The sequence below is a fragment of the Anopheles maculipalpis genome, chromosome 2RL (assembly GCF_943734695.1).
Source record: "Anopheles maculipalpis chromosome 2RL, idAnoMacuDA_375_x, whole genome shotgun sequence".
In the NCBI taxonomy this organism is placed as follows: Eukaryota; Metazoa; Arthropoda; class Insecta; order Diptera; family Culicidae; genus Anopheles; species Anopheles maculipalpis.
Genome location: NC_064871.1, coordinates 82,489,442 through 82,514,820, shown reverse-complemented (window position 1 = coordinate 82,514,820; position 25,379 = coordinate 82,489,442). Strand labels below are relative to the sequence as shown.

Here is a 25,379-nt window from a genome sequence, read left to right as displayed (position 1 = left end):
AATTGAGGCCTCCCATAAAAACAGCAAAGCAAGGCAAAGAAGCCTCTCAAAAATTATTTAACAAAGTCGTCCACCGAAACTCAAATGCCCTATCGTAATAGAACAAAACCCATTTTGCCTTAAAAAACCATGAACGCGCACTTCCAATAATCATTCCAGACCAATGGAATCATTCAAAAGGATTAGAACACGGGATCGGGTAATTAAATTGACACAACAAATTAAAACTTTCACCACGTGCCAACCGCATCAAGGCTATTTCAAGGCGAGTGAGAAAGAAAGAAACGAGAGAAACAATAAAAAAACGCAAACAACGAAAAGCCTTGAAAAATTTCACCTTGTAGTCCTAATATGCCCGAAAAGACAAGCTACGAAACTAATTACCCGTAGGATTCTTCAACCGTCGACCCTAAAGAAGCGCTCGCGTACCGTTTAGGTGAAGCCTGTCTAACGGTTGCACTAGCTTGTGCAGACAAACCACGGAAACCACTCACAAGCTAATGCATTTTAGCACTTTCTCTCACATTGCGGGACATCTTTCGGTCCTTTTTGGTAGCAAAAGTCTTGAGTTTCAATGCATTTCTAGATTTCAGAGACACCGTGCTCCTTGGGGTACGGTGAATGTCTTTCGAAATTGACAATAAACGGTCGTGATCGAGGGTCAGGAAGTTGATTCCATTAAAGCAGGAGTCCCACAAAGTAAACCATTTCACTGTCGGACCTTTTGGGGTCTGCCCATTGTTTCGTTTTTTTTTTACAACGCCTCCAGCGGTTAACGATTCGCAACGTGGTTGCTTCGTGCTGGAAAGCCCAAAATGACACTGTTTCGTCCAGTTTTTGTTTTGCGTCGCGCAAGACTAACTTTTACTAGTCCTCACCGCGGGCCATCGGAGTTTTTGACTGAAAAGCTGTACACCACAAAGGATAATTATCTCCATTACACAAACAAGCGGTAGCTACTAGGTGGCTTGGACTGCGATGCTTTGCGAGGTTAACTGGGTGGAAAAATATTGGCATGCCCGTGTCGAACCTGGAAAGTTCCTGGATACCTTAATGGAGCGCGGATTTTGCATGTTTTGTTGGGATGTTTTCTTTTTTCTTTTGTTGCTAAAAAGCCTGACTGCTCACCACTCGCCCGAATGGCAACAAGCTACACAAACAAAGGTGAACTTTAGGAGCAAAATTAAACTCTACCAGCCTGCGTGTGAAGTAACAGTTTTGTTGAGCGGGCGAAAAAGTTTGTCCACGTGATAGGCCCGAGGTTTTAACCTAGCTCACGGGTGAAAGATGCCAGGGAAAGAGTTAAGCCACAGGAAGACAAATTTCCCGATCGACAAATAAACCCAATCACTGCCCCGAAGCGGGGTTTGCAACATAATCTGTGCCCGTAGGATTGGTGGCTTTACCCTTTCGATGGTGGAAGGAAGTTGGGTTGTTGTTTTCCTGTTAGTCTTTTTTTTGTTTGGTTTGGAGGTTAGGAGGACCAATGCTCAAGGGGAGAAAATATGGAAATCAGAAACGATTTGTCATTTGGATCGTATTATGCGAAGAATATCCGTTGAGCCCCTTTTTGCTATCGATGCATGCATGCGTGGCTTTTTCAGATCCCGTTTTTTTCTACATCCAATTCTTTGCAGGGATGTTGGGGATGCGCTCGAGGGGCTTTATTGAATATCGGAAGGAAAATATTAATCATCTTGGGCAAACATGCAATGCCGTGGCTGAAAAATGGGTAGTAAATCTTACGAGAAACTAGAGCAACGATAGCGAGAAAAACGGTGTCCGGATAATGGCCATATTGCTGGTGCCATGGATTAGATTTGCGCCGGATGGAAACACCCCGAGCGTTTGATATAACAAATCACACATCGGGTTTTATTTGGTAGAAAAAAAAACTATGCCAGAAGGCAGGGAAACAACTCTGGAAGAGTTAAAAATAGCAGTTCTTTAAGAAAGCTTTAAATTTTTCCATGCCAGCGGTATGCAAAAAGATGAGCTTCAGCTATTTTCGTTACTTCACATAAGTCTTCAAGGCAGAGAGGCATACGATCAAGCTTCAGGAACAAATAAAATACCTTCGAGGGAAAAGTCCTTTTTTGAAGGGAAATATGTTTCCTTAGGTTAAATCAAATACACACTCCTGCAGAGAGACGTCCCTATGCGACCGTATGTCCGGTTTGCACGTGATACAGGAAAGCATCTTCGTCGAGTGCTGTACAAACAGGCGCACGTACAATCGTCTCGCTATCGTTCGAGAGGGCAATTTGAGACAAGTGTGCGAGCAGAAAGCCCCCAACCAACCGGACACACCTTTTTCGGGTTTTGTGACCAGACGGTCCTTTGGTGCTTGAGAAGGCAAGGGCTTCCAAGCACGGGAACGACAGTGTGAAGAAGCCGTGAAGCTAGCTTTTGATACAGGGAAGAGAAATTCGGACGGTCTTTCTTTTCACTGTTTGCTGGTTTATGTCTTTTATGTTGTATTTCTTGGTTTCTTTCAAGCTTTTTTATTGGAGGAAGAAGCGTACGAGACGATGTTTTTGGAGTGCATGACGGTATGCAGTGATGAGTCATTTTATTGTCAAATGCAGCTAGGAGTAGTAGAATAAAATTGTTATTTATTTTGACAGGTACAACAATTTAAAAGTGTGAAATAACTTTACGAAAAATCGCACATTGCTTGTTCTCCACACGTCAGGAGCGGGTGAGGTCTGAGGACTACTCGTCTACATGTTACCAATAAGTCTAGTAAGCCATTCGATGTCCGGTGCAACCTAGTAGGTCCTTAAGCCAAAAAAAGGGACTGGACTTAACAAAGTCAATAATAATGTTAAATGCATCAGTAAGTCCGCTATGGAATTTTGTACGATGTGACTTGTGAACAGAGCACTATCCGAACTTTGGGCTTTTGCTTCTCACCGGCTTAAAACGTCTCGAATTTGAGCAATTGTAAACGTAGCAATCCATCCATCGGTCCAAGGGTTTATTTCTCCATACTGCTCCATTTCTCCATAGGCTGCCACGCCAAAAAACTCACTGAATTTTTCAAAGCCTCGTACCGAATGGGTCGCTCACTAGGATCTTCATGGTGGAGCATGAGTTCGGCATCCTCATCCCGTGCCCCTACCATGGTATCTTTCCGGCTTTGGCCCCCACCAGGATATCTGGACCTCCAAACGGTCTGTTCTTATAAAAAAAAGTAGATAGTCCTTAGCAACCCTATCTATAGATTATCTTTGACGCCCGCTGTTCGAAAATGGCTCCTAGAATTTTTGCTATAATTTTCAGCCCTTGAGCTTAGATGTCAGTAAGAAAATGTAAACTGCTCCTGGATCCTGGACAGAATATAATTGGATATAAAATAAATGACTAGTTATAACTATCCATAGACTGTACACCATAGACAATCAACCATAGACAACGATTTAAAATCGTCATATGACGGCGCTCCTGCAGATTTTTTCTCAATTAATAAGTACGAAATCGATAGATAAAATTCACAATAAAATGTCCTGTAAAAGCTACACTCGCAGGTGTACGTTCAATCAATCTGTGTCCAAGACCGAGGAGCATAAAATTGTCAAACTTCAGAAAGTCTTAGAAATACCCTGTTGACGTAAAATCTTCGTAGAAGAACTAACTTTTTGGCTGTAGACGAAAAAAAAGTCAAGCACTAACAATACTCATTCTGCAACGTTGATTAGAGTGAACAGAAAAATTCAAAAGAGCACGAAAAAGAGTGAGCTCATATGCGCACTTAAGGAATAATGTGAAGAAAGACTTTAGGTCTTTCTGATGCAAAAAGGTATGACTAAAGTACTTTTACTATCTACTATTTACTATCGAAAATTACTATTACTAGTACCATTTTTATCCTAAAAAGAAATAAAATGAGTAGTCTTTCTAGAAAAACGTTAACATATATCACAACATCTCTCATTTGTTGACAGATTGAAAACATTGTTGTAAGATTAATTTTTAATCAAAATTCCAACCAACAGTCATTCTAATGCCTTCCACCGCAGAAGTATTCAGTATCATGTCAACGTGATAATATATGCATCGGAGTTCGTTCAAATAGTGGAGTTGATAGCAACATTCATTCCAAAACACAGGTTCACGCAGAACATCCTGCAAAACACATAACCGAGGAAGTATCATTATTTATAAGCACGCGTAACACAGCTACAAACTGCCAAGTATTGATAACAACCAGTTGCATTCCACAATCGTACGCAAAACCAGCCACAATGTTTCATTTTCAGTCGTGAATCAACTGATTTTCCTGGGCAGAATAAATTGAGCTGCATGTCACGAGCAAAACGAGACAAAACCAACATGCAGCATGCAAATACATTTGCAGCACCAGCAAACTGTCAGCTTGCCAACTTGTTTGAATGCAATCCGGGGGCAAACCCTGGGACATGGGTTCTGGTGTAACACGTGCTGCCACGCGTACATTGTTTCCTGCAGTTAAACCACCCCTTCACAGGGCTTTTTTCACGAGCGAACGAAGGCAAAAACTCTGTACAAAAATCAACAACTCCCGGCTGAGAGCGATCCATATTCATGAGCGTTCCGTTTTTCCTGCGATTCAATCATTTGCCGTAGATGTGTACCGAGTGTGCGCATTTAACAAAAGATCAATTCAATTTGGGCTTGCCCCGGTTTCCCGCCACCAGCACTTACTTCCGTGAGCCGGCCACCTCCTCCACGATGCAGCGATTCCTTCGCCACCGGCAGGGTGCTATCGTCCAGTAGCTGGAGGCTGCACTGCGGGCCCATCCTTCTTCCGGATAGAGTAGGACCTGCGAAGTACCGTAGTTAAGATTCATATCAGACACCGAGCGACGGGTGGGCATTAGTGCGGGATTAGTGTGAAAAGTTGTGAGCTAAATTTGCGAATGTTTTTTTTTTTTTTTTCACGGGCAAGTCCCTCTATATTAGTTGGGTCAGTTACAAAATGGGTTCATAGTGGAAGAGGACAAAAAAAACTAACTTTACACACTTAATATACTCGTTGGATTTAGTAAGGCTTTGTGAAGGCTGAAGTAAAGAAATTTGGACTCATCGTTCAGGGTGTTAATCCGGCTAGATCCCCCGGTGATAATGATGATGTTGGGTAAAGTGAATTAGACTTCCATCCTACGGACACCCTAAAACACTTTGTTTCGCATTCAGCTTGAGTAAGCGTTAGAAAGATTTTATCAAGATAATGAAATTAAATTGGAACTTAGAACGGTTGCTGGTGGGAAAGATTAACACAGTATCGCTTTGGGAGTTTACAACCGATAGTGAATAAGTTACGAACAATTTACTAGTTAGAGATTTTCTTTCCAAACATAAAGAAACCAATGCATGTTTAATACAACTCTGGGATCTGCTTACCTTGTTCGGATAACCGTTGTACCGGAGCAGCTTCTTGCAGCATTTGCCCCGGCTCTCGAAATAGATTTCGGACGGTGGTCGTGCCGGTGCTCGATTCAGCACACAGCAACCGACATGTGTGGGCGACGCTGGTGGGTGGAAGAAGGCCGACGCAAACGTACGGTCGCTACCCTTATCGATGGTGGCGATGGTGGCCGTATTCGACGCCTTAAAGTCCATCATCAGCATCGAGACGGATCTGCAAGTGAACGAAATCGAACATTTGAATCATTAAACAGTTTAAGCGGTTGGGCTATTGAGTTCATTTAAATTTTATTACATCTTTTTAAACAACTAGTTGAGGTAAGGTGGACGATTTTGCAAAGTAACATTGCTTAAACTCACATATGGTAAAGAGAAAATTGTATCGATTATCCTGAACAAGCACACTGCTTAGTAACACCGCAGTGTTCACATGGGAGTTAGGTTACCGTGGACCAGTTTATGTGCTGATGCGCTAGTAGGGACAGCACAGCAAGGTACATACACGCACAGTAAGCGTGTGGTAAGGATAATTTAAATAAGTGATGTCCTGGTTGGTCCTGCACATGTGTTTACGTGTACAGCAGCGATGGCGTGTTCCCTTGTGTTTCATTACGGGCAGAGTCAAGCGGGCCGAGGTGCAGATACGAAGCGTGCAATGTGCGGAACAAACTAACCAGAATTATCATATATTTAATAGGTGTATCTGAACATAACCGCTCGAAGAAGAAGATACGAACATAATTTTCTTTGTGAACCTTGTTTGGAGTCTCTTCAAATATATTTTCTCTATTTTAAAGCTAGCTTGAACTGAATTCAACTTTTAAAACTTATTTTATTAAAATATCCAATAACTAAAACTATTCTTAATTATTATTAAAAATCCTTTTCGGGATTTTTTCCGGTAATGAGGACTGACTGTCCTTCTACGTAGCATCGGGAAGTCTAGTAAGCCAATCGATGGCCGGCGTAGCCCAGTAGTCAAGCCATGAGGAAAACCTTGCTTTTAAGTTGAACAAAATAGCTAGTTGCAATAATTAATCAAACTTTAAGAAAATCACTCTTTTTGTCACAACTCTTTACGAACATCCAACAATTAGAATGACACGATGAGTTTCAACTCAATTTATTATCGTAGCTGTCATCATGAGCTAGTACTATTCATAAGAACATTTTTCGCTGCCCTAAAACTTTCGTAAAAATTTAAGAACACGCTCCAACATCGCCAAATTTAAGAACACGCTCCAGCCTCGAACAAAAGCACAGCCAACGACAAATAGAAGAAAGGTTTCAACACGCAGACAGCTATTATGACTTAATTACCATAATTATAACCTAACCCACACCTCCTTTTATGTTTCACCACTGTGCACCGATTCCAATCGTTTGATGTATGCGCAAGACAAATGCAGCAAATGAAGTGATAATGATGAATGCATTAACCATTTGCACGAGAGCTGGTAAGAAAATTGGCTGGTAAATAATTATCCACCATTTGTCATCAGCGCTCGTTGTGATGTGAATTGTGGTTGCGATGATAAGATCTTTCGAATGCAGGAGAGATAACATTTTCCCATCGCACAGGATGTCTAGCAAGTTGAGTGAGAAGTTAGCGTTTAAATGCTCGTGTTCAAAAAGTGTTGAAGCTTTTTTGATTAAAAAACTATGTTTTCAATGATGAATCGTCCATAACATTTATCATTTGCGAGAACATGTTTAAAATGAACGAATAGATGAACAAAGACTGCACAAAATCATCATAATTCCCACAGCTAATTTATTGGAAGTGGTTCCAGAGATATGCCATAAAAATCAATCATTCGAAATAAGAAAATAATTAAAACCACTCCATTTATTGTGCGGTTGAAGGAGCATGATTCGAAAGCATTCCGTGAAAATACGAATCAGAATGATCTCGATGGTTAATACCTGTGCCACGTGCAAAAGCACCAGAAGAAAAGAATACTTCATCTTCAGTGCAGATGCAGCTCGAGTCGAGGACAACAGCAAAATGGAGAGCTTTTCTCCACCCTTTTTTTTGTTGCTGGTGCTCTTGTGTTAACGAAGATTTTAATTAAAAATTTCCCTACCTTCTAGCAACTGGTTCGGTATGTGTGACGGGCAGCATTAGTGGTAAATAGGAAATGGAAAAAAACGTCCATTCCTGTTCAGCGTAGTGTAAATAGAAATTGAAAAGCAAACGTGGTCAACGTCGTCAACGTTAATCTCCAGTGAAGCAGTTGAATAATCGAATCCAAATAATGAAATGTCTAGAAAGGTTGTTTAAGCAACTTTTATTTAAAATCTTCTGCAAACAAATCACAAGGCTGTGGCGTAAAAAATTAATTGAAAATTAGAATTATTTACGCCGGCTATCGTTTAAAGCCGAAAAGGGAAAGGCAAAAAAGCATTTCGTTTTCCCCTCACTTTAAGAACTACTTGGCGTAACTAGTTTTGTGGATGTGCAACCTCTCTCAACAAGCTGCAGCAAAACGTTCACAACCAAACAAAATGGCTTAATCGAAAAAGTTCACCATGAAAGAAACGAAAAAGCCCCGAAAAAAATCACCAAAGAAACTCCAAACTCCGAACTTGAAATAGCCGCCGGAAACCAACCATTGCGCCATCAACAATTCGAACTCTCGTTTAGTTCAGGAACCAAGCCCATCCTCGTTTAAGGGGTCAGCTGGTGCTGCTGCTGCTGCTAGTTGTGTCTGTATGTAAATGGGACGCCGGCAATGTCTGTGTATGTGGCTGTGTGGAATAGAAACCTCATTCAAACAACAGAAACAAGGAGCAACTTTGCAGCCTACGTCGGTACGCCTTTAAGTATCTACCATCCGCAAGGAAAGGAAAAGTAACCGACTGTTCGGTGCGAAACTGTGCAAAAACGCTGGGCACTAGTTGTGCGGTTGGCATTGTGCTTACGGATAGCCGTCGAAATGCTTTTGGCCCACCGGTCGGAGAATGGCAAACGGCCCCCACCAAGCCAGTGAGTGGTTTTCGAGCAGCTGGATAGATTGACTTTTAAGCTTTTTCTGCTTGGGCTGATGGGCAAACAGATGGAAGCGAGTATTGTCTGCGTTTCATTTTAACTTTCTTTAAGGGGGGATCCGGGCGTTGAACAGAAATAGAAAGGATTTAAGATAAGGAGAGGAGTGAGATAGCCGGTAAGAAAAGAGAGAAAACATGTTCTTGATAAGCTAGCAATTTAATTTCTATTTTTAAACCAGCATTGCGAGGAGAGTTGGATTCAATTTTACAATATTGTATAAGTGATGTGATGGATAACATCTTATAAATCGTACTTCTGGAATATTAGGCAATTAGACTAGATAATCCATTAAAACATCTAGTTAAATAATCTAGGAATATATAAATACTATAACCATGAAGTAAAATAAAATAGTTAAGCGAAAATAGCTTGAATGAACGATAAAAGCGCCGGCCATCAGGTGACTTGACTGGGGTTCAAATCCAATCAAGATCGATCCACCGTAGTGAGGATTGACTGTGCAACTATGAGGTTTCAGTAAGTCTAGTAAATTATTAAGTTGGCCTAGAAAGTCGTTAAGCTAAGAAGAAGAATATATAACATTAAACGTAGTGGATGCTTAATTCAACAATGCATTAACATACTTTATGTGCTCCTGAAATCAAACATAAACCATGGAAGCGTAATAAAAACAAAAATGGACACCATAAAATTTAAAAGTAACTCAAAACTGATTTATTTAAGAGATATTAAACAACAATATAAGCCGTTTTATCAGAATAAAAAAGCAAAAAGTAATAAACGAAAGAAAACATGCTTTAAAAATACTCATTGTTAAATTTTGTTAATGAATTAACATTAACAACTTCTACAAAAAAGATAATACATTGTTTCTTGATATTAGTATAAATAAATTGTAGATTATTAAAGCTATTGTTATTGAAAATCAATGTAAGCAAAAAAACTTCCAGAAACCCATAAAAGAACAAACGAAAATAAAGGAAATCGGAGCACAAATATTCCCCTAAGACAAATCTTACCCAATAAACACTTCAACTAGAAACAGCTCAATCCTCCAGCCTATTGTCTATAGCTATGAGAAGCAGCTTTAAACACTACTCCTCGGTATCAGCGCTTTTCTAGCTCCCATCGGAGCGAACCCGAACTAGCAACGCACCGCTTAGATCGAAACACAACGTCATCATTAATATTGTTTAATGTGCTGTTCTCGCAGGACAACTTCCGTCTGACGACGGGCGATTCCTGGAGGCGCTCTAGATTACAAACACTTGCCGCTGAGCCGTTCGCTCCAACGCACAAAACATGAATTATGACCGACAGATCAGCTATTATTTTCCATCACATGTCTTCATCGTGACACAATGCTTTCACACCCTAACCCCCAGGCTGGATGCATCTTCGTCTGTGTAGCGATAATTTATAGGGCGGCAACCGAACCGATACCGCTGTCGGGTCGGGCCTACCGCCGACCGATGGAGGAGTCGAGGTGAGTAAATGACTAGCGCACACGATGAAACATCCGGTAGGCATCTTAATGTGCTGCCAGGTCGATAAATTTGTGCCCCTGTGCAAACTCATAAAACGCTTCGTTGGCTCGATTGTTCTATGTTATGTATAGCCGCTTCATCGATTGGATCGCGATTGCCGTGAAGAGTGCTTGACGAAGCTCTCTAACGAACAAGTGACGCTGTGTTAAATTATTTACTAAAAAGATAATTGTTTTAAAGATCTTTTACAAAAGTTATTACAAAATAGCAAAATACTTCGATTTTGTAGCAAACATTTACTACACAAATTCCATCAAGAACAATGTATTTTATATACAGCCTTTCTTAGGGATAACGGTGGAACCTGTCCTATCTACGTCGCCTACGGAACATAAATTCAATTTGGCAAGCCTAATTGATTTTACTGGCACAACATTAGCCAGCATCCTTTGCAGAGGACGCTCGATGACTAGCATTCCCATTTGCTAGCTTCCCAAACTCCCACCCCTGTTTTCATGCGTAATAATTGACTTACGTTGCAAAAATACCTTCTCATCGGAAAATTAGCTGACACAGGGCAGCTGGCTTACGTAAAGTTGATCCTGTAGCTTTCTGCCGAAAAGTTGCTTCTGGCTGGCCGCTTGCTGGCTGCTGCGAAGTGGAAGTTCACGTCGAGAGTGTATTTTCCAAGTTGCTACTAACTTTTCCTCTTCTATCGCATAACCAGGGCTTTCTTGGACGGGGCCAAGAAGAAGAAGAAGAAATCGAGAGAGTTTGGTGTCGATAATAGTCGATAAGCGAAAGGGGCACCACCACAATCACTGCTGCCAATACGGTTTCCTGTGACGAAGGTTCAACGAGCCTGGTGGAAACTTTTGCGACACACAAAATCTCGACTGAACACGATGGTTGAAGGTAATGTGTAAGTGTGTGTGTATGTGGGAGGGAGGGGGCTATTCTGGGTGCTTAAGAAGATTTCTTCATCCCGTCCAGGTTCGCCTTATTCACCGGGCTCGAGTAATATCCGGCGCTGAGTGAAAGTTTTCTTTCGCAGGACCAGTCGAAATAATTTCCGGACTGAAACGCTGAGAGGCAGTGGATGATGTAGGTTGACCAGCGAGATATAAATATTGATCGATTTGTGGCTTTTTTGAATCAAATCGGCAATTAAGGGGACACTTTTTTTGAGTGCTAATTTTGTCAGATATTCTAGAATGCGGTTTAAGGCGTTGGCGAACGTTGCGGTTCGTAAGATTTGTGCGGTATGAAATTAATGCTAGCGAATTTCGAATTGCATTTTTTTTTGTAGCTGTATGACTTAAACCTTGCGGTTTAAACTGACGACAGATGTTGCTGCTACGTTATAGCAGTTTTTCAATTCATGTGGCCCAAAGGTCGAAAAAGAGCTCGTTTCTAGTCTGTCATTTTGCGACAGGTTTTAATATTTATAACAAAAAACTGCGACATATGAACGAACTTTTTTTAAATTTTCAGGCTCTTAGAAATTGAAACGGCCAAAATGCATTTCAGAGAAAGTACAAGAAGGCCTTCAAGGCCGCAAAACTTTAACTTTGATCCTTTTGGACCGTAATGGTCCAAACATTCAAAAGCCCTTGGTTACGTATGATGACGAATGCAAAGCAAAATTCTTCTACGTTGACTGTAATCAGTTTTTAAAAGCTACGGATCGAAATCAGGATCCAAAGATGGAGTAAAAATTTGCCATCCTTTCACTCGTTTCTAATACCTTTGAAAACGTTATCATTTTTTTTTTTTTATTGAATGCCACGAACCCCGTGAGGCCTTCTTGAAGCGGAACATGAATTACAATATATGAATTTCAAAATCATGAATCTAAGTCCAGTTGATGATGGTCACAAACAGCGTTGAATCAGTGGAATTTACATTAAACAAGATCAGAGGTGCCAAATCGAGCGCGAGGATCCTCTACGTCGAGCATTCATCTTGCTCAGAGCATGTGCGTTAAGGCCTCTGGCCTTAACTCTGGCGAATTGATCCGATTGTCCAGGAGTTTTGCAACAAACATTCTCTGAGTGTTGCAATTGGTTCAATTTGATAAAAACTCATGTGGAGCAAGACTCAGTTTATCTGGTATCCTTCATCACGAGTAACTAACCCATGCCACTTCCAAAAATGGGAAAAACTTAAATACATTTTTATGTTCTAAACAATCTTTAGTAAGCTGTGCAGCATTTCGCAGTTTGATTTCAAAAAAATTAAAATAAATTAATTAAAAATGAGTTAAACTCGTCAGGATGAAAAATTGTTAACAATTGAACTATTAAGGCGTTTTTTCTTTGTCTAAGATAATGTCTGCCATGTCTATGTATGGCTGGTTAAGCTGATATTGTGACACTAACCGCCATGTTGGATAATAATGCAAAAAAGTCCCATGAATGTTGACTTCAGATGATTGTTTATTTCGGTAGCATTGAAAAACCTGAACCCTGAACATTATGATTAGAACTATAAAAGCAATAAATACAGTTCATATTTTCTAAGGTAGAGAAAGAGACTAGAACTGTTATTGCTGATTTTCACATAAAAACCTCCATACTTGTATACCGATAGCACACCTAACTTCACACAAACTCCATATATTTTCTGTAACCTCTTACAGTGTCCATAAACACATTGAAAGGTTGCGGAGGAGCAATTGCTTTTAACCGCTCGAATTGGTCCAACTCCAGCAAGCGAGCTAAACGCGCCAAAACGATAACTCCACAAATAATTGCCTTCTTCGTGTTTGGCGTGAGAATGGCTGTGTGCTAGGGGTTTGATTTCGTACGGCTTCTGGTCAACGATTGCGCTGTGGCAAATTTCAGCACAAGTCCAGAGCAAACGTGAACCTTTCCCGGCTTCCTGGGTTTACTGCGAAGAAGTCAGCATGTTGCAAGATTTAAAAATAACGTATCACATTGTCCTGCAATGCTATGGGTATCCTGTGCAATGGGATAGGATGTGAAGGTACGCTATTTTTATAGCACTGTGAGCTTTTTGCTTTCTTTTTCACTTTCAAAATCGTTTACACAGTTGAAAGTAATCTGGTCGAGGACGGGGGCGAAAGAATATTGACTTTACGCTTCGGTTAGTTTGTCGTTACGGCCAGTCGCGCACACACGTTGATCAACGTGTTGGTTATCAATGGGAAGGTCACAAATTGTGGCACACTTGAAGGAAGGACGTACGATTTATCCACCTGACGCTTAATCGTTTTATTGGCTTACCTGCATGGGTTTTTGAATGAAGAAAAAGCAATTCGAAGCGTCGAGATTTTGGCGTACAATATTAAAGGAACATTTAAAGTCACAACTAGACATCTGACGTTATTAGGACAAATTGGTCCCTTTCATGCACCGGACATAAGCTCTTACCTCAGTACATTTATTTTCATATCCAACTACAACCTACACGGGAGTTGACTCCAACCTTATCAGGTGTTCTGTTACAGCGTGTGCAGCTAAAACTTTGCAAGTTACCCATGTACACTGTACCGACACTGGACGGTTTTATCTCGCGTAGATTCACACCCGACGCACATGCCAGCATGTCAAGTCATGTCAGCCCAGAAAACAGTCACTGACACTGAAAGCTAATGCTCGAGGTACATGACCATACACACATACATGGACTCCCCCGGAAGCCTGTCAACTGTTCAGAGATGGACAGTTTTCTCACGGCGGGCAACCAGCTGGTAGACGATCCCGTTTCCCACTCAGAACCACAGCATTCACGAGACATCCCTTAATCAAATTATTCATTATCATTTGCTTGCGGGTTCGCTTTCAACGGTCATATCGTTCTGATGACGGCCAGCAGGTGGGTTTTGTGCGCTTGTGTGACACAACACTGGCATAGAACACCTGGGCACAGAACATAGACCAATAGTTGGGAAGAAACGGGAAATACGGGATAAAGAGGTTTTTGGTGGGATAGCACTATAAAGCCGTCGATGGAAGGGAACCCTCTCTGCCGTCGGCTTTGTCTTTCGTTTCCACCCTCCACAACACAAAGGTATGAAAGGTTCTAATTGCTGGCAAAATACGTCCCAAACGTGCATACCGTGGCACTGAAAGCATCCAACGTCAGGACCAGGCCCACGATCTCCGAAACGATAGCCGAAGGGTTCGTGTTCGCCAAGTGATAAGCAGTGTCCCATTGAATGGCGGGTACGCCGTTGGGTACAGTCGACGACGCGGCGAGTGGACGAAACTACATTTTCCCCGAGGTCCTTTTAAAATATCATCCGAGGACTTGAATTTGATTTGTGCCAGTTTCCTCATTGCTGAATGGAGTGCTTTCGGCTGGGTTAAGGGAGTTGAGCCTGTGGGTATTTTACAGGATCATTACCAGCGTCACTATTATCAGATGTTGATGCCATCGTTTCTCATTACAAAAGTGATATCATGTACACCGAGTTGCTTGTGTGGTGTACGGGGTTGGTGGGTGATATTGTCTTATATAACAGAAGTAACTTTAGAGCAACCGATGAGAGTTGGGTCTTATGCAACCAGTTTAACATATCTCTCTACGGGAAATTTTTGAGTAGTTGTAATGAGGGCTAGAGAGATTTAAAAATTCTAGCTTACATACATGCTTCATTACAACTTACATCAATTCTTGTCGCAGGATGTTTATTAAATGAAAGTCTTGTTTTTATAACCTAGTTTTCGTTAGGAATAGCACATTCAAATCTATTCGTCTTAACTCTTGCGTTGCTGGGTCAATTCGTTACACTTTTGATGGCTTAGTTAAATCGAGGAGGTGAACTGGTAATTTAAATATCATCAACACGTCAAAATTGACAGAAAACAAAGATATGACAGCTCCAAGAGATACGCCAAAGTTGACAGATAAGCAAGAACTGCTTTAGACAGACAGAATTTCATGATATTTCGTTCAAATGTTTGTCATGAACCATCATCAAAGAGCGGTGCACAGTTGAATTAATTGCGTTCAAATAATTATGAGTGACCTCATCAATAAGGTTATTATTTTCTGTATTGATAACTAAGAGAATCATTTGGCAGAACCAAGCCGTCGTTCTCAAGCTAACAGGATCAGGAATTGATGGATAACATTTTCATCTTCTGTTTCATTAGAAATTTTTGTCCAGCAATTTTGTAACCAGAAGGACTTCACTAGGTTGACCAATCCCCCGATACCATACTGAAATTCAGAATAGTCAACAGATCAACTGCACCATGCACGATTTGCTTTAATGTAAATACGCTTGAACCAAAATTTACTAAGTATTCCAATCTTGCTGTGGGCAGAAGTATTATTTATAGGATCTTTGGTTTTTGATGCCTCCGATCTCAGCTATCTTGCGAGCTCACTAGTAGTAGATTTTATTTCTTTCCTCAGTATTTATTAAATTAAATTTTTTAAAAGGTACTTGAGGATTTGGAGAGTTTGTTTAGTTAAGAAGAATTAACGATGGTTTTGCGTTGAGATAGAATGAACCGATTTAGTAACCAGTCATAACCAGTCACCCAGTTAAAGGCTGTCAAAACAGTTGTCAAAATGGCAGTCAGATACGAAGGGTTTTTATTCTTTTGTATAATTCAGAATTTTTCTTTTGTGGCTTTAAACATTTAAAAGTTTCAATAAAAATAAATTAATGTGAAATCACATTTAAAAATACAAGTTATGTAAGGCTTTCATGCTTTTTCATCATATAAATTTAACTATATCACAAGCTTTGCTCAGTAGTTATTTTTCTTTAAATGGCATTAACAAACATTACACGTGAAATGCTCGAAGCCGCTCTTCGTTTAAGTCTATATTTATTTTTCTAGCTTCAAAACACTCCCGTGCCGTGCACGATCGAAGCGCAAACATAATTGTTTTACCCGAGAGCAATCGCATCGAGATTATCTTTCGTTGATTACATTCCGAATAATTTCATTTTCTATCGATTCCTCGCTTAGCAATCCAATGACACAGCAAACATTTACAACAAACAAGTTAAACAGAGAAACAAAACTGTTTCCATCAACTATTGGGAAATGTAATTTGGTCGACGAAAAACGACTTTGATCGAAAATTCACCAATCGTCCAAACATCGCAACAGCGGCTATAGGCTCGATGCGGAAGGTTGTTAGGAATTTCAAGCGACAGCTGCAGCAACCGATCTCCCATTAAAGGTGAGTTGAATTCAGTGTGTGTGTGTCAAACGATTGGCAACAGGAAAAGCATGGTGAGCTGACACAACGGTGACACGATTACAACACGGCGGTGGTAAATACCGGTGGGGATAAATGGTGGGCAACAACCACAAAAAAAGCTTCGACAGACATTCGAGACAGACAGCGAGCCGACCTTTGTGGCTAGTGTTTTGCTGGTGCCGTACGAAACTCATCCAGCAGTACGCGATGGGAAATGGAATTGACGTAGGGCTAAGCAACAACAACAAAAATCCTGGAAAAGGAGAAAACAACACTGGCACGACGCTTCTCGGAAAAAAGAAACGGAGGCCTACATGGAGCGTACAATATGTGCCATCCCATGGTAACAAAGGTAGACGAGAACGAACCGGCCCGCTGTTGGTTTCCTATCGAAGGAAAACTAATTTTAAATTTCGTATCGCTAGAAACGACCTGTGTGTGTGTGTGTGTGTGTGTTTCATTCGTCTCTCGTTTTGGTCGAATGTTTTGCTTTCCTTTTCCCTTCCCATCATCGTTTGGAAGGATTTCCCAGGATTCAACTTTTATAAATAGCGAAACAAAGCCACCTTCATGATGATGTTTTCGAATTCGTTTCTCGCTTTTCTTTGGCAGTTTCTTTTTCGTCTTTTGTTTACCGGTAGACGAATCCCATTCCGTTCCAACTTTCCCGGTGGATTACATACATTTTCTGTTAATAAAAGTCTTCCTTCGGCAGGCCGGTTTTATTTTTGTCCTGTCCTGTTTTACGCCCCATTGCCCGCTTTTCTCATCGGACGGATGTGATCTTCGGTGTTTGAAGATGGCGAATAAATAAACTCGACTTTCGACCTCTTACTATTTTACTTTTTTTTTGCTTGGTTGGGCCTTGTTGTTCATCCTAGCTCATCCTAAACGTGGAAAGCCTAAGTAAACCGGTAGCGAGAAGCGAGCAAAAACCACCTTCCAAAAACAGAAAGAAAAAGGTAAAAATTCACTAATCTAAATTCCTTTTCAAAATTACGCCTCAGTACTACGGTAGAATTTGGCACCGAAAAAAAAGAAAGAAAGAAACCTCCGAAGGTGATCGTGGGAGTTGCACATTGAAAATCCTTCATACCTTATACCGCTCATGGAATAGCCCAAGACAAGGGAAAAGTTTTTTCTTCTTCTTTGCTTTCCTCGCTACACCTCACTGTTCCAAAGTTGCAAGTCTTGGAATTTGGGCTGAATTGACCGAGAACTTTCCCGCTGGACAGGCTTTAGCCTTCGACCAAAGTGTGTTATTGTTGTTTGCTTTCTTTTGCGATTTTTTAGTCACCGTTGGGAAGATTAAGCAAAGGTGAAGATCAAGCGGTACGGCCTCCCTAAAGAGGCATGTCCTTTTTGCACGAATGAAGGGCCACAATCGTTATGGAGGAAAGTTTACAAAGAAGTATCACTAGGGAAATGGGAAGCTGTGAAAATGAAATTTTACACACCAATTCATGCAGTTTGACAGGTGAGGATGCTTAAAAATTCATACGCTTTCTTTTTGCGGGACACATTCAACGCTGTTTATGGGATTGTTAGTGTGCAGTTGAAGTATGCAGGTAACAACAGCTCGAAAGTGTTTGAGGTGTTTAAATTTATGTTGATTGGATCTCATAATTTTTATTGCTTGATGTGACTCTTACATCTTTATCGTTCTCGTATGGACAAAATGGCTCTTATGGGTAAAGAGCGACGCGTGAGACACGACCACTCGTGGCGACTATAAACTAGTGTGCAATATGGCAGGACTCGGCACCAACATTGTGTGCCAACAATCGGTACTTGATTGTATGGGTCACCATACGTGTCAGTTTGTTTGTATAGATTTTAGACTTTTAATGTTTGGGTTTAGCTCTAATGGATTTTAAGAAACAGAGATTAGGCTTAAAAGACATATCTCAACCCATGAGTAGGAGATAATGAACTTATGATTTGAAAAATTAATTTACTAGCAATTTTTTCACTACGCCTTGTGTTAGCCACAAGACGTCAGAATTCTAATGAACTAAAAGTCTCTTTAAGTAACATTTTTCCAACAAAAACTTTCAGGTGAAACTACTTTTGAGGACTGAATTTACGCAAACATCAAATCAGGATTAAAAGTAAGGATTAAATCGCAGAATAGGAGCAATGTATGTAGTCTACGGCCTTAAGTTTTAAAGTAAATCATCATCACGCACTAACAGAAACAATTTGCAGGAATTTTACACTCTTTTCTGCTTCTTTTAAGGTGAAGCAGATTACGCTGGCCACTTCTTGCGATAATTCATAATAATTAAAAACATAATAATTCATTAACATTGGACAAGATTGATGCTACATAATCATTCTCTTAATACTTATTTTTTAAACAGGGAAAATATTCTGATTCTTCGAACAATATTTTCTGAAACACATCTATCTATTTTAATAAGGCATTCGAAATTTCAATCATAATGAAATCAATATAAAAATATCAATAATGCAGCCAATACTATTCAACTCAACTCAATTCATGTTAAATAATCATGCTAAATTTTTTTGGTTTATGAATTCCTAGAGTTTGCTATAGTTGAAATGAAACATACAATTATTTCAATAAAATTCAAGTTACTTAAAAGAAATAACTAATATAAAACACTTCTCTGGATAAAATACTCAAAAAATAAATAATGAGTTGCAAGGGTAATTTATTTTCTATTTTAAGGTCTGCTGACTAGAGAAGCTTGACGTTCAGAATAAAAAAGTGATTTTAAGTTTGATGTCTTTAAATTGTTAGTTCAATCTAGCATTTATTTTAACATCGCATCACTATAATATTATAATATTTTAATTTTGGTGCAGGCGACATCGGCGCCGGTTTTCAAACGGCGGGACCGGGGTCCAAATCCCATCCGGACCGGCCCCCCGTAGTGAGGATTGACTATCCAACTACGCGGTATCGGCAAGTCTAGTAAACCATTTCGATGGCCGGCATGACCTTAGAGGTCGTTAAGCCAAGAAGAAGAAGATGGTTTAAATTTTGGCAGCTTGAGGCGGTCTTGCGGTAAGGCGACAGCGGCGTCGTTCTTCACACCGCAGGACCTTAGTTCAAGTACTATCAGGACCGTTCTTCCGTAGTCTAGTAAAGCCATTGACTATTGACTATCAAACTATGTGATTTAAGGAAGTCTAGTTAAGCCATTAGATGGCCGGCAAAGCTAATAAGAAACATTGACAATTGACTGTTTATTGTGTGTTGGAGCTTATGTATTTAGACATTTATTTCACTGATTTTATCTCAAAATACGAATACATGAATTTATGAAACAGAATGCTGATGTTTTGGCTATAAAATTTATTGTGCATCGAAACTAGAATGCATATCACGCTAATTTGATTGCAAGCATGCATTCATGTTTCGTTACTGGAAAATAAAACAAATAAAATGCAAAAGAAAACTAAACTTTATTGTAAAACTCACCTTGGGTTGAATCCTACTCCAACCGCATCGAGACGATGGTGTTAGCAGTGCTGCTTAGGCCCTTAAGGATTTGTTTTCCACGACAGCAGTTCAGCCTTTTATTACCATTCTGTTAGACATATTTTGAATATTTTTTTTCAAACACAGCCACGACGCACTTATCAAATCGATTCCATAAACAAACACTTCTTCTCAACGTATTTCATTTCACATTTTCTTTCGTGAACACTCTATTAGGAAAAACGAATTATTTAAGAATATTTTAAGAATGTAAAACCGTTTTTGGTTGGCTATCCAACATCATACCACTAATCGGTAGTATATTTTTACAAACGAAACCCTCCCCTTGTACGCTTGAAAGTAGGCTAGTCGTTATACACTCACTGTCACTGGGTGCGTTGGATAGAACTTTCTACCCTATCTTTATTACTCGTGAACGTACTTCGGTTAAAATCTACATTTACAACCACACACACACACACACACGCATGCACAAATCCACATAAAAACACACATCGCATCGTTGTTAATATAATACCGAGCAACCGAGATTCACCGAAGCAGGACGCAAAACTCGGCAGCCAAAACTTTATCCCGCACTACACCGTAATGGGAAACTTTTATCGGAAAGGGAATTGATATGCTACCGGCATTTTCCGGCCTTTCCGGACGACGCGCGAACCAGCGCACATGCAACCTAGCGAACGCGGGAGACACGCACACACACACAAACACGCAGAACCACACCACTACACGCAAGCACGTTCCAATTCGCACCCATCTCTGTGTTACTCTCTTCTCGATTGCTTGTTCTGATGAGCAAACAGAGCCACTGCACCCAACAACAATTTTCCGCAGGGGTGGAATAGGGGTGGAAATACGAAGCGGTGGGTAGGGTCGGGAAAAGTTAAAGTAAGGGGTGGAAAATCAACCGATGAAAACAAATACACGCGCGTGTACGCTTGTACCGGAATATGCTCTGTGTGCGCACGTGTGTGTTGTGAAAACGGGCAGGATAGTATGTCTTCCATAACATCTTCCGAACGTTCTTGGGTTGAAAGTGTGGTGGCACAATTTCCACCAACTTTTTCCCTCGTCGGACGCACCCGCTTTTTTATCTTATCGAGTTTGGTAGGAGGGTGAAGAAATGGATTTTTTTTTACTTTGTTTTACAACAGCCTGTGTGCGTTCGGCTCCCCGTATTTCCATCCAAGGTGGCAAAGGATACAAAGACGTTAGTAACAGTTGCTAGTCCCAGGAGATTCGGGTAACTAGACAACTGGCAATGGTTGCTTGGGGATTTTTTCCGGGAAGCATAATGCCTTCATCACTCGATCCGATATCGATACACGCTACTTCCAGCCAAGATCCAGTCCCAGATAAGGCACAGGGACCAGCTGCTGCGGATACGCATCCAGGATGATTTATGGTACCAGTTCACCTCGTCGCAACCAACGGCCGCCAATCGGCGTATGCTGATTTGTGGGTACGAAAATTCCACCTAGTTGAGCAATGAAATACAATCCAGATGGAAGGACGTGAAAAAGCGGGACGCCATCGTACGCAATTTGACTCGTGCAGATCGCTTTGTTGAAGCGCGCTATAGCGTAAAAAAGGGGGAAGAACTGAACAATAAGAATGTAGAACAGCTCTTCAAGAACACACACACGCACACAGTGGTTGCTACCGGAACGGTCTCAAGAGCAGCACTAATAGAGCGCTCTCTTGTGTGGCGTGCCCTTTTTCCAAGTGCTGTGTCCACCTTGCTTCACAAGAGCCTCGTTACCGGAAATAAACGGGAATCTCACCGCACCGAGGCACGCTTCCATCATGTCCCCACCATGTTGTAGAACGGAAAAGGATTGAACAGTTCCTATCTCGCTCGGGAACCAGTCCTAGCTGCAAGGATTTACTACCAACACCACCACCACCACCGCCAGGATTGAAAAACTGGACGCAATGTCTGGCAACATCATCATCATCCCTTCGGAACTCATACACTATGTATCTCAACGATGCCCTTTTGCCCGATGTCTATTTTTGGACTCCTGTGTCCGCTTTATCCAACCACCAACCCCTTATACGATATCCCACAACGATTTGTCACCTTGCACAGCTTCCTAGATGTGTTTTGCAAAACGGGCCGACGCGTCACACGAATACGCACGCCACACACACAGAATTGCACCGCACCGTAAGCAAGACCCCGAACCGATTCGCGCAAGTTCTACCGGACAACTGACAGTAGGGAAATGGCCAAACCAAAAGGATACTCTGCGAGAATTTCGGCACGACATTCGTGGATGCACACACGAAGCGACGGTTTGTAAGCGGGGAAGTTGAACACAACTGTTCATGCAAGCAGGCTGTCAGTTTGAATGAAGTCCGTTGTGCTGTTGGGGTTTGTTGTTGTTCAGCAAGGATGAGCGCATGCGCTCGAGTCGTGTGGACGTAAAATTCCCCTACAATTGTGTTGTGTTTCTGAGGCTCTCTTACTACGCGAGTTGTAAGATCCTGACAGTGGAAAAGAGCATGATGATAGTTGCTTATAAGAGGTTTTTTTTCTTTTCCGCCTAAAGTTAGGCAATGTTTATACTTTGTAATGGTTTGATGGGAGTTTTTTATTTCATCATGGATTTAACAATGAAAATATCAAACCAAATTTAAAATAGAAAATTACTTGTATTACTTGGAGAAGATACCACCAAAAACATCTTTGTGCGCCTTAAGCTAGGTATTATTTTATTTTTATAGTACACTAAAGAAGGTTCAGGTTGCACGAAATTATTTGTTAAAAGAGAAAATTCACACAGTACTTCATCGATTTATTAAAGTATAGATCAAACTCTTTTGTCTAGATATTTGAGTTTTTCGTTGGGCCTAAAATTACCTTCAATCCAATAGAGAAAATTGCAAAACATCTACAACGACCTTTTTGCTTAACGATTATGTTCATTGCTTAAACTATCCCTTCTTGTTTTGTATATTTTTGAGCCCTGGATAACGTCCTATCCCTATCCTATTACACTTCCAAAACTCCCTTGAATGGACCCGCTAGCTATTGTGCAAAACGACGGATCATAGAGTAGGTAACGTGACCTTTAGTTCAATGAGGCTAGGACAGAATTCTCTGCCACCAGCTAGAGGACTACGGATTAAATATGGATATTAGATATTGTAACAAAGAGTATTAATTTCACTACGGGTTCGGGAGAGTAATTATTTTTGGCGGTAAATTGAACGATACTTGATGCAACAACTATTGACTTAAAACACTCTTGTACACTCCAAAACCCTGAAGTACATAAGAGCTCCCTAAAGCATAGAAACCACATCACAAATATTATCCTTTCCCTTACCGAATTCATCTATCAAAACATATTAAACTCAATAGCTTCTAGCTCGACTCGCTCGATACTCGTGAGCAGTCTGAAAGCAGCCCGCCCGATAATACAGCAAAAACATGCAACCCTACCGCGTGAAACAACCGAGCAAAGTGCGTAGAAACGACATTTTCGGCGTTCCTTCCTTCCCTCATGTTGACCGTGTCGTGGCATGAAATTTCACGCTGCTTGTGACGGGCCGTAGACCATGGATGTGGCTTAGACGCCATAATAATAAACCGCAATCAGCATAAATCTTGTAACGTCACCGTAACTCTCGATGGCGTCGTTGTGACCGTCGCCGCGTGTAACACCCCCGAAAAAGAACCTTCCCTTGTTGTCGACCCAGAAGTTCTACGCGGGGCTTACCCAGGAGAGTTGTTTTGGAGCCATCTCGGCCTATAACTTCTGAAACCCACCGGTGTCTTGGCAGAGCAATTGTACACGTACAATTCGCGACCAGGCGATGAAAGTCGTACTCGATGAAGAATAAATAAATATTAATCCCGTAATCTAATCAAACCACGCAAAAAAGCTGACCACACTGGCTTTGATCGATGGTTTCAGCAAATCGAACTTCGCTGATAGGATTGCGGATTATGAGTTATTGGTTAGTTGATGGTGGATGGAGCTGCAGTGAGCTTGTTTTTTTTCTACTTTGTTGGTCCAGCAGAGCTCGCACAGCACCCGAGCTAATCAAGTTAACGCCCAGTGGCGGATTAACCTATAGGTGGAGCTGGCAGTCGCCAGGAGGGCTCTATTCGTCAGGGGAGTCGACTAGAGAACTCTTTTCGTCTTCTATGGATATATCCCACCAAACTTCTCATCCCCGCCAGAGCAGTACGAACCACGTCTATGAAGTTCTACGAGGGGCTCGGTTCTGTTTACCGTCAACAAACAAACAAAAACCGATGGAAAAAATACCTTAAGAAATATGTAAAAAATCAGCATAGGAAAGGATGGAAGTACATCACCAAGTCATAAAACAAAAATTTAGTTATTTTTTAACAAAAAAAAAAAAAACAACGCGAGCAAAACAATCAACCGCAAAGTGATTAACAAACTTCTAGTCTCATTGTCGTTACCTTGATTATTATCTATAAAAAAGAAAAATTCATGAAAAAATGGATATGTTATTTAAAAAATCATGGGGAACAAAATAAGAATGCGTCTTTAAGTCGCTCATGTTGTTGAAAAACATCTCAACCCGATCAGACTAACGATCATGCAGTTACCACCAAGTTATGCACGACCTAAAGTCGCATTCAACGGTACAAGGAACATCCCTATCGGACTATGAGAGACCGAGTTTTCACCGAATTTCCACGGGAATGTTTTAGTTTTTTCCGCAATAACTGGGCGAGGGGGTGGAGGGATCGGGTTGAGGTGTTCTACAAAAAGGTGTGCGGCCCAAAGATGCATTCAGCGGTAGGTCATTCGTCCCGATCGGATCAGGGATGGCCGAGTTATCGCCGATTTTCCACGGGAATGTTTTAGTTTTTCCGTAATAACTGGGTGAGCGGGTGGTTGGATCGGGTTGTGGTGTTGTACAAAAAGGTGCGCGGCTCAAATACGCATTCAGCGGTAGGTCATTCGTCCCGATCGGATCAGGAATGGACGAATTATCGCCGATTTTCCACGGGAATGTTTTAGTTTTTCCGTAATAGCCGTCTGAGGGGGTGGAGGGATCAGGTTGAGGTGTTGGACAAACAGGTGCGCGCCCCAATGACGCATTCAGCGGTAGGTCATTCGTCCCGATCGGATCAGGAATGGCCGAGTTATCACCGATTTTCCACGGGAATGTTTTAGTTTTTCCGTAATAACTGGCTGAGGGGGTTGGGATCAGGTTGAGGTGTTCTACAAAAAGATGTGCGGCTCAAAGACGCTTCCAGCGGTAGGTCATTCGTCCCGGTCGGATCAGGAATGGCCGAGTAATCGCTAATTTTCTATGGGTACAACGGATGTGTGTGGGAGGGGGGGGGCGGGGACGGTGGAGGGATCGAACGTTGTGGGGTCCAAGGACGATATCGCCGATTTCGAACCAATTTTCTGACCAGGAACGACTGGTAGTAACAGGAGAGCATGAATTCGAGAAGGTAGCTCGGATCGGCCGAAAATTTCCAAATCCAATCTGAAAATCCAAAATCAGTTTTAAAATCCCGAGGCAAAATATTTTGTTGAATTTCAGACTTAAAATTTCCAACCCAAATTTAAAACTGACTTTGGCTTTTAAAATTGATTTTGGAAATTTTGGAACCGACCCGAACTACCTCCACGAAATCATGCTCTCCTGTTACTCCTGGTCGGATTTTGTGGCAAAAATCCGCAAATTTTTATGCGGCAAAATCCGACCCGGAGTAACAGGAGAACATGATTTCGTGGAGGTAGCTCGGGTCGGTTCCAAAAGTTCCAAAATCAGTTTTAAAATCCAAAGTCAGTTTAAA

The 25,379-nt window shown here is 41.2% G+C and overlaps 1 protein-coding gene across 1 annotated transcript in view; it reads right to left on the bottom strand.

Moving 5' to 3' along the window:
• The window catches only part of LOC126568457 (uncharacterized), a 28,775-nt gene extending 9,150 nt beyond the window's left edge, over nucleotides 1-19,625 (bottom strand). Inside the window, exons 1-3 of the mRNA XM_050224938.1 lie at nucleotides 19,553-19,625; nucleotides 5,386-5,623; nucleotides 4,687-4,805 (exon numbers count right to left, since the gene is read on the bottom strand). Of these exons, the coding sequence (XP_050080895.1) occupies nucleotides 4,687-4,805; nucleotides 5,386-5,613 (347 nt within the window). The 5' untranslated portion in view covers nucleotides 5,614-5,623; nucleotides 19,553-19,625. The remainder of the gene's footprint in view (nucleotides 1-4,686; nucleotides 4,806-5,385; nucleotides 5,624-19,552) is intronic.
• Nucleotides 19,626-25,379: the final 5,754 nt, after the last annotated feature.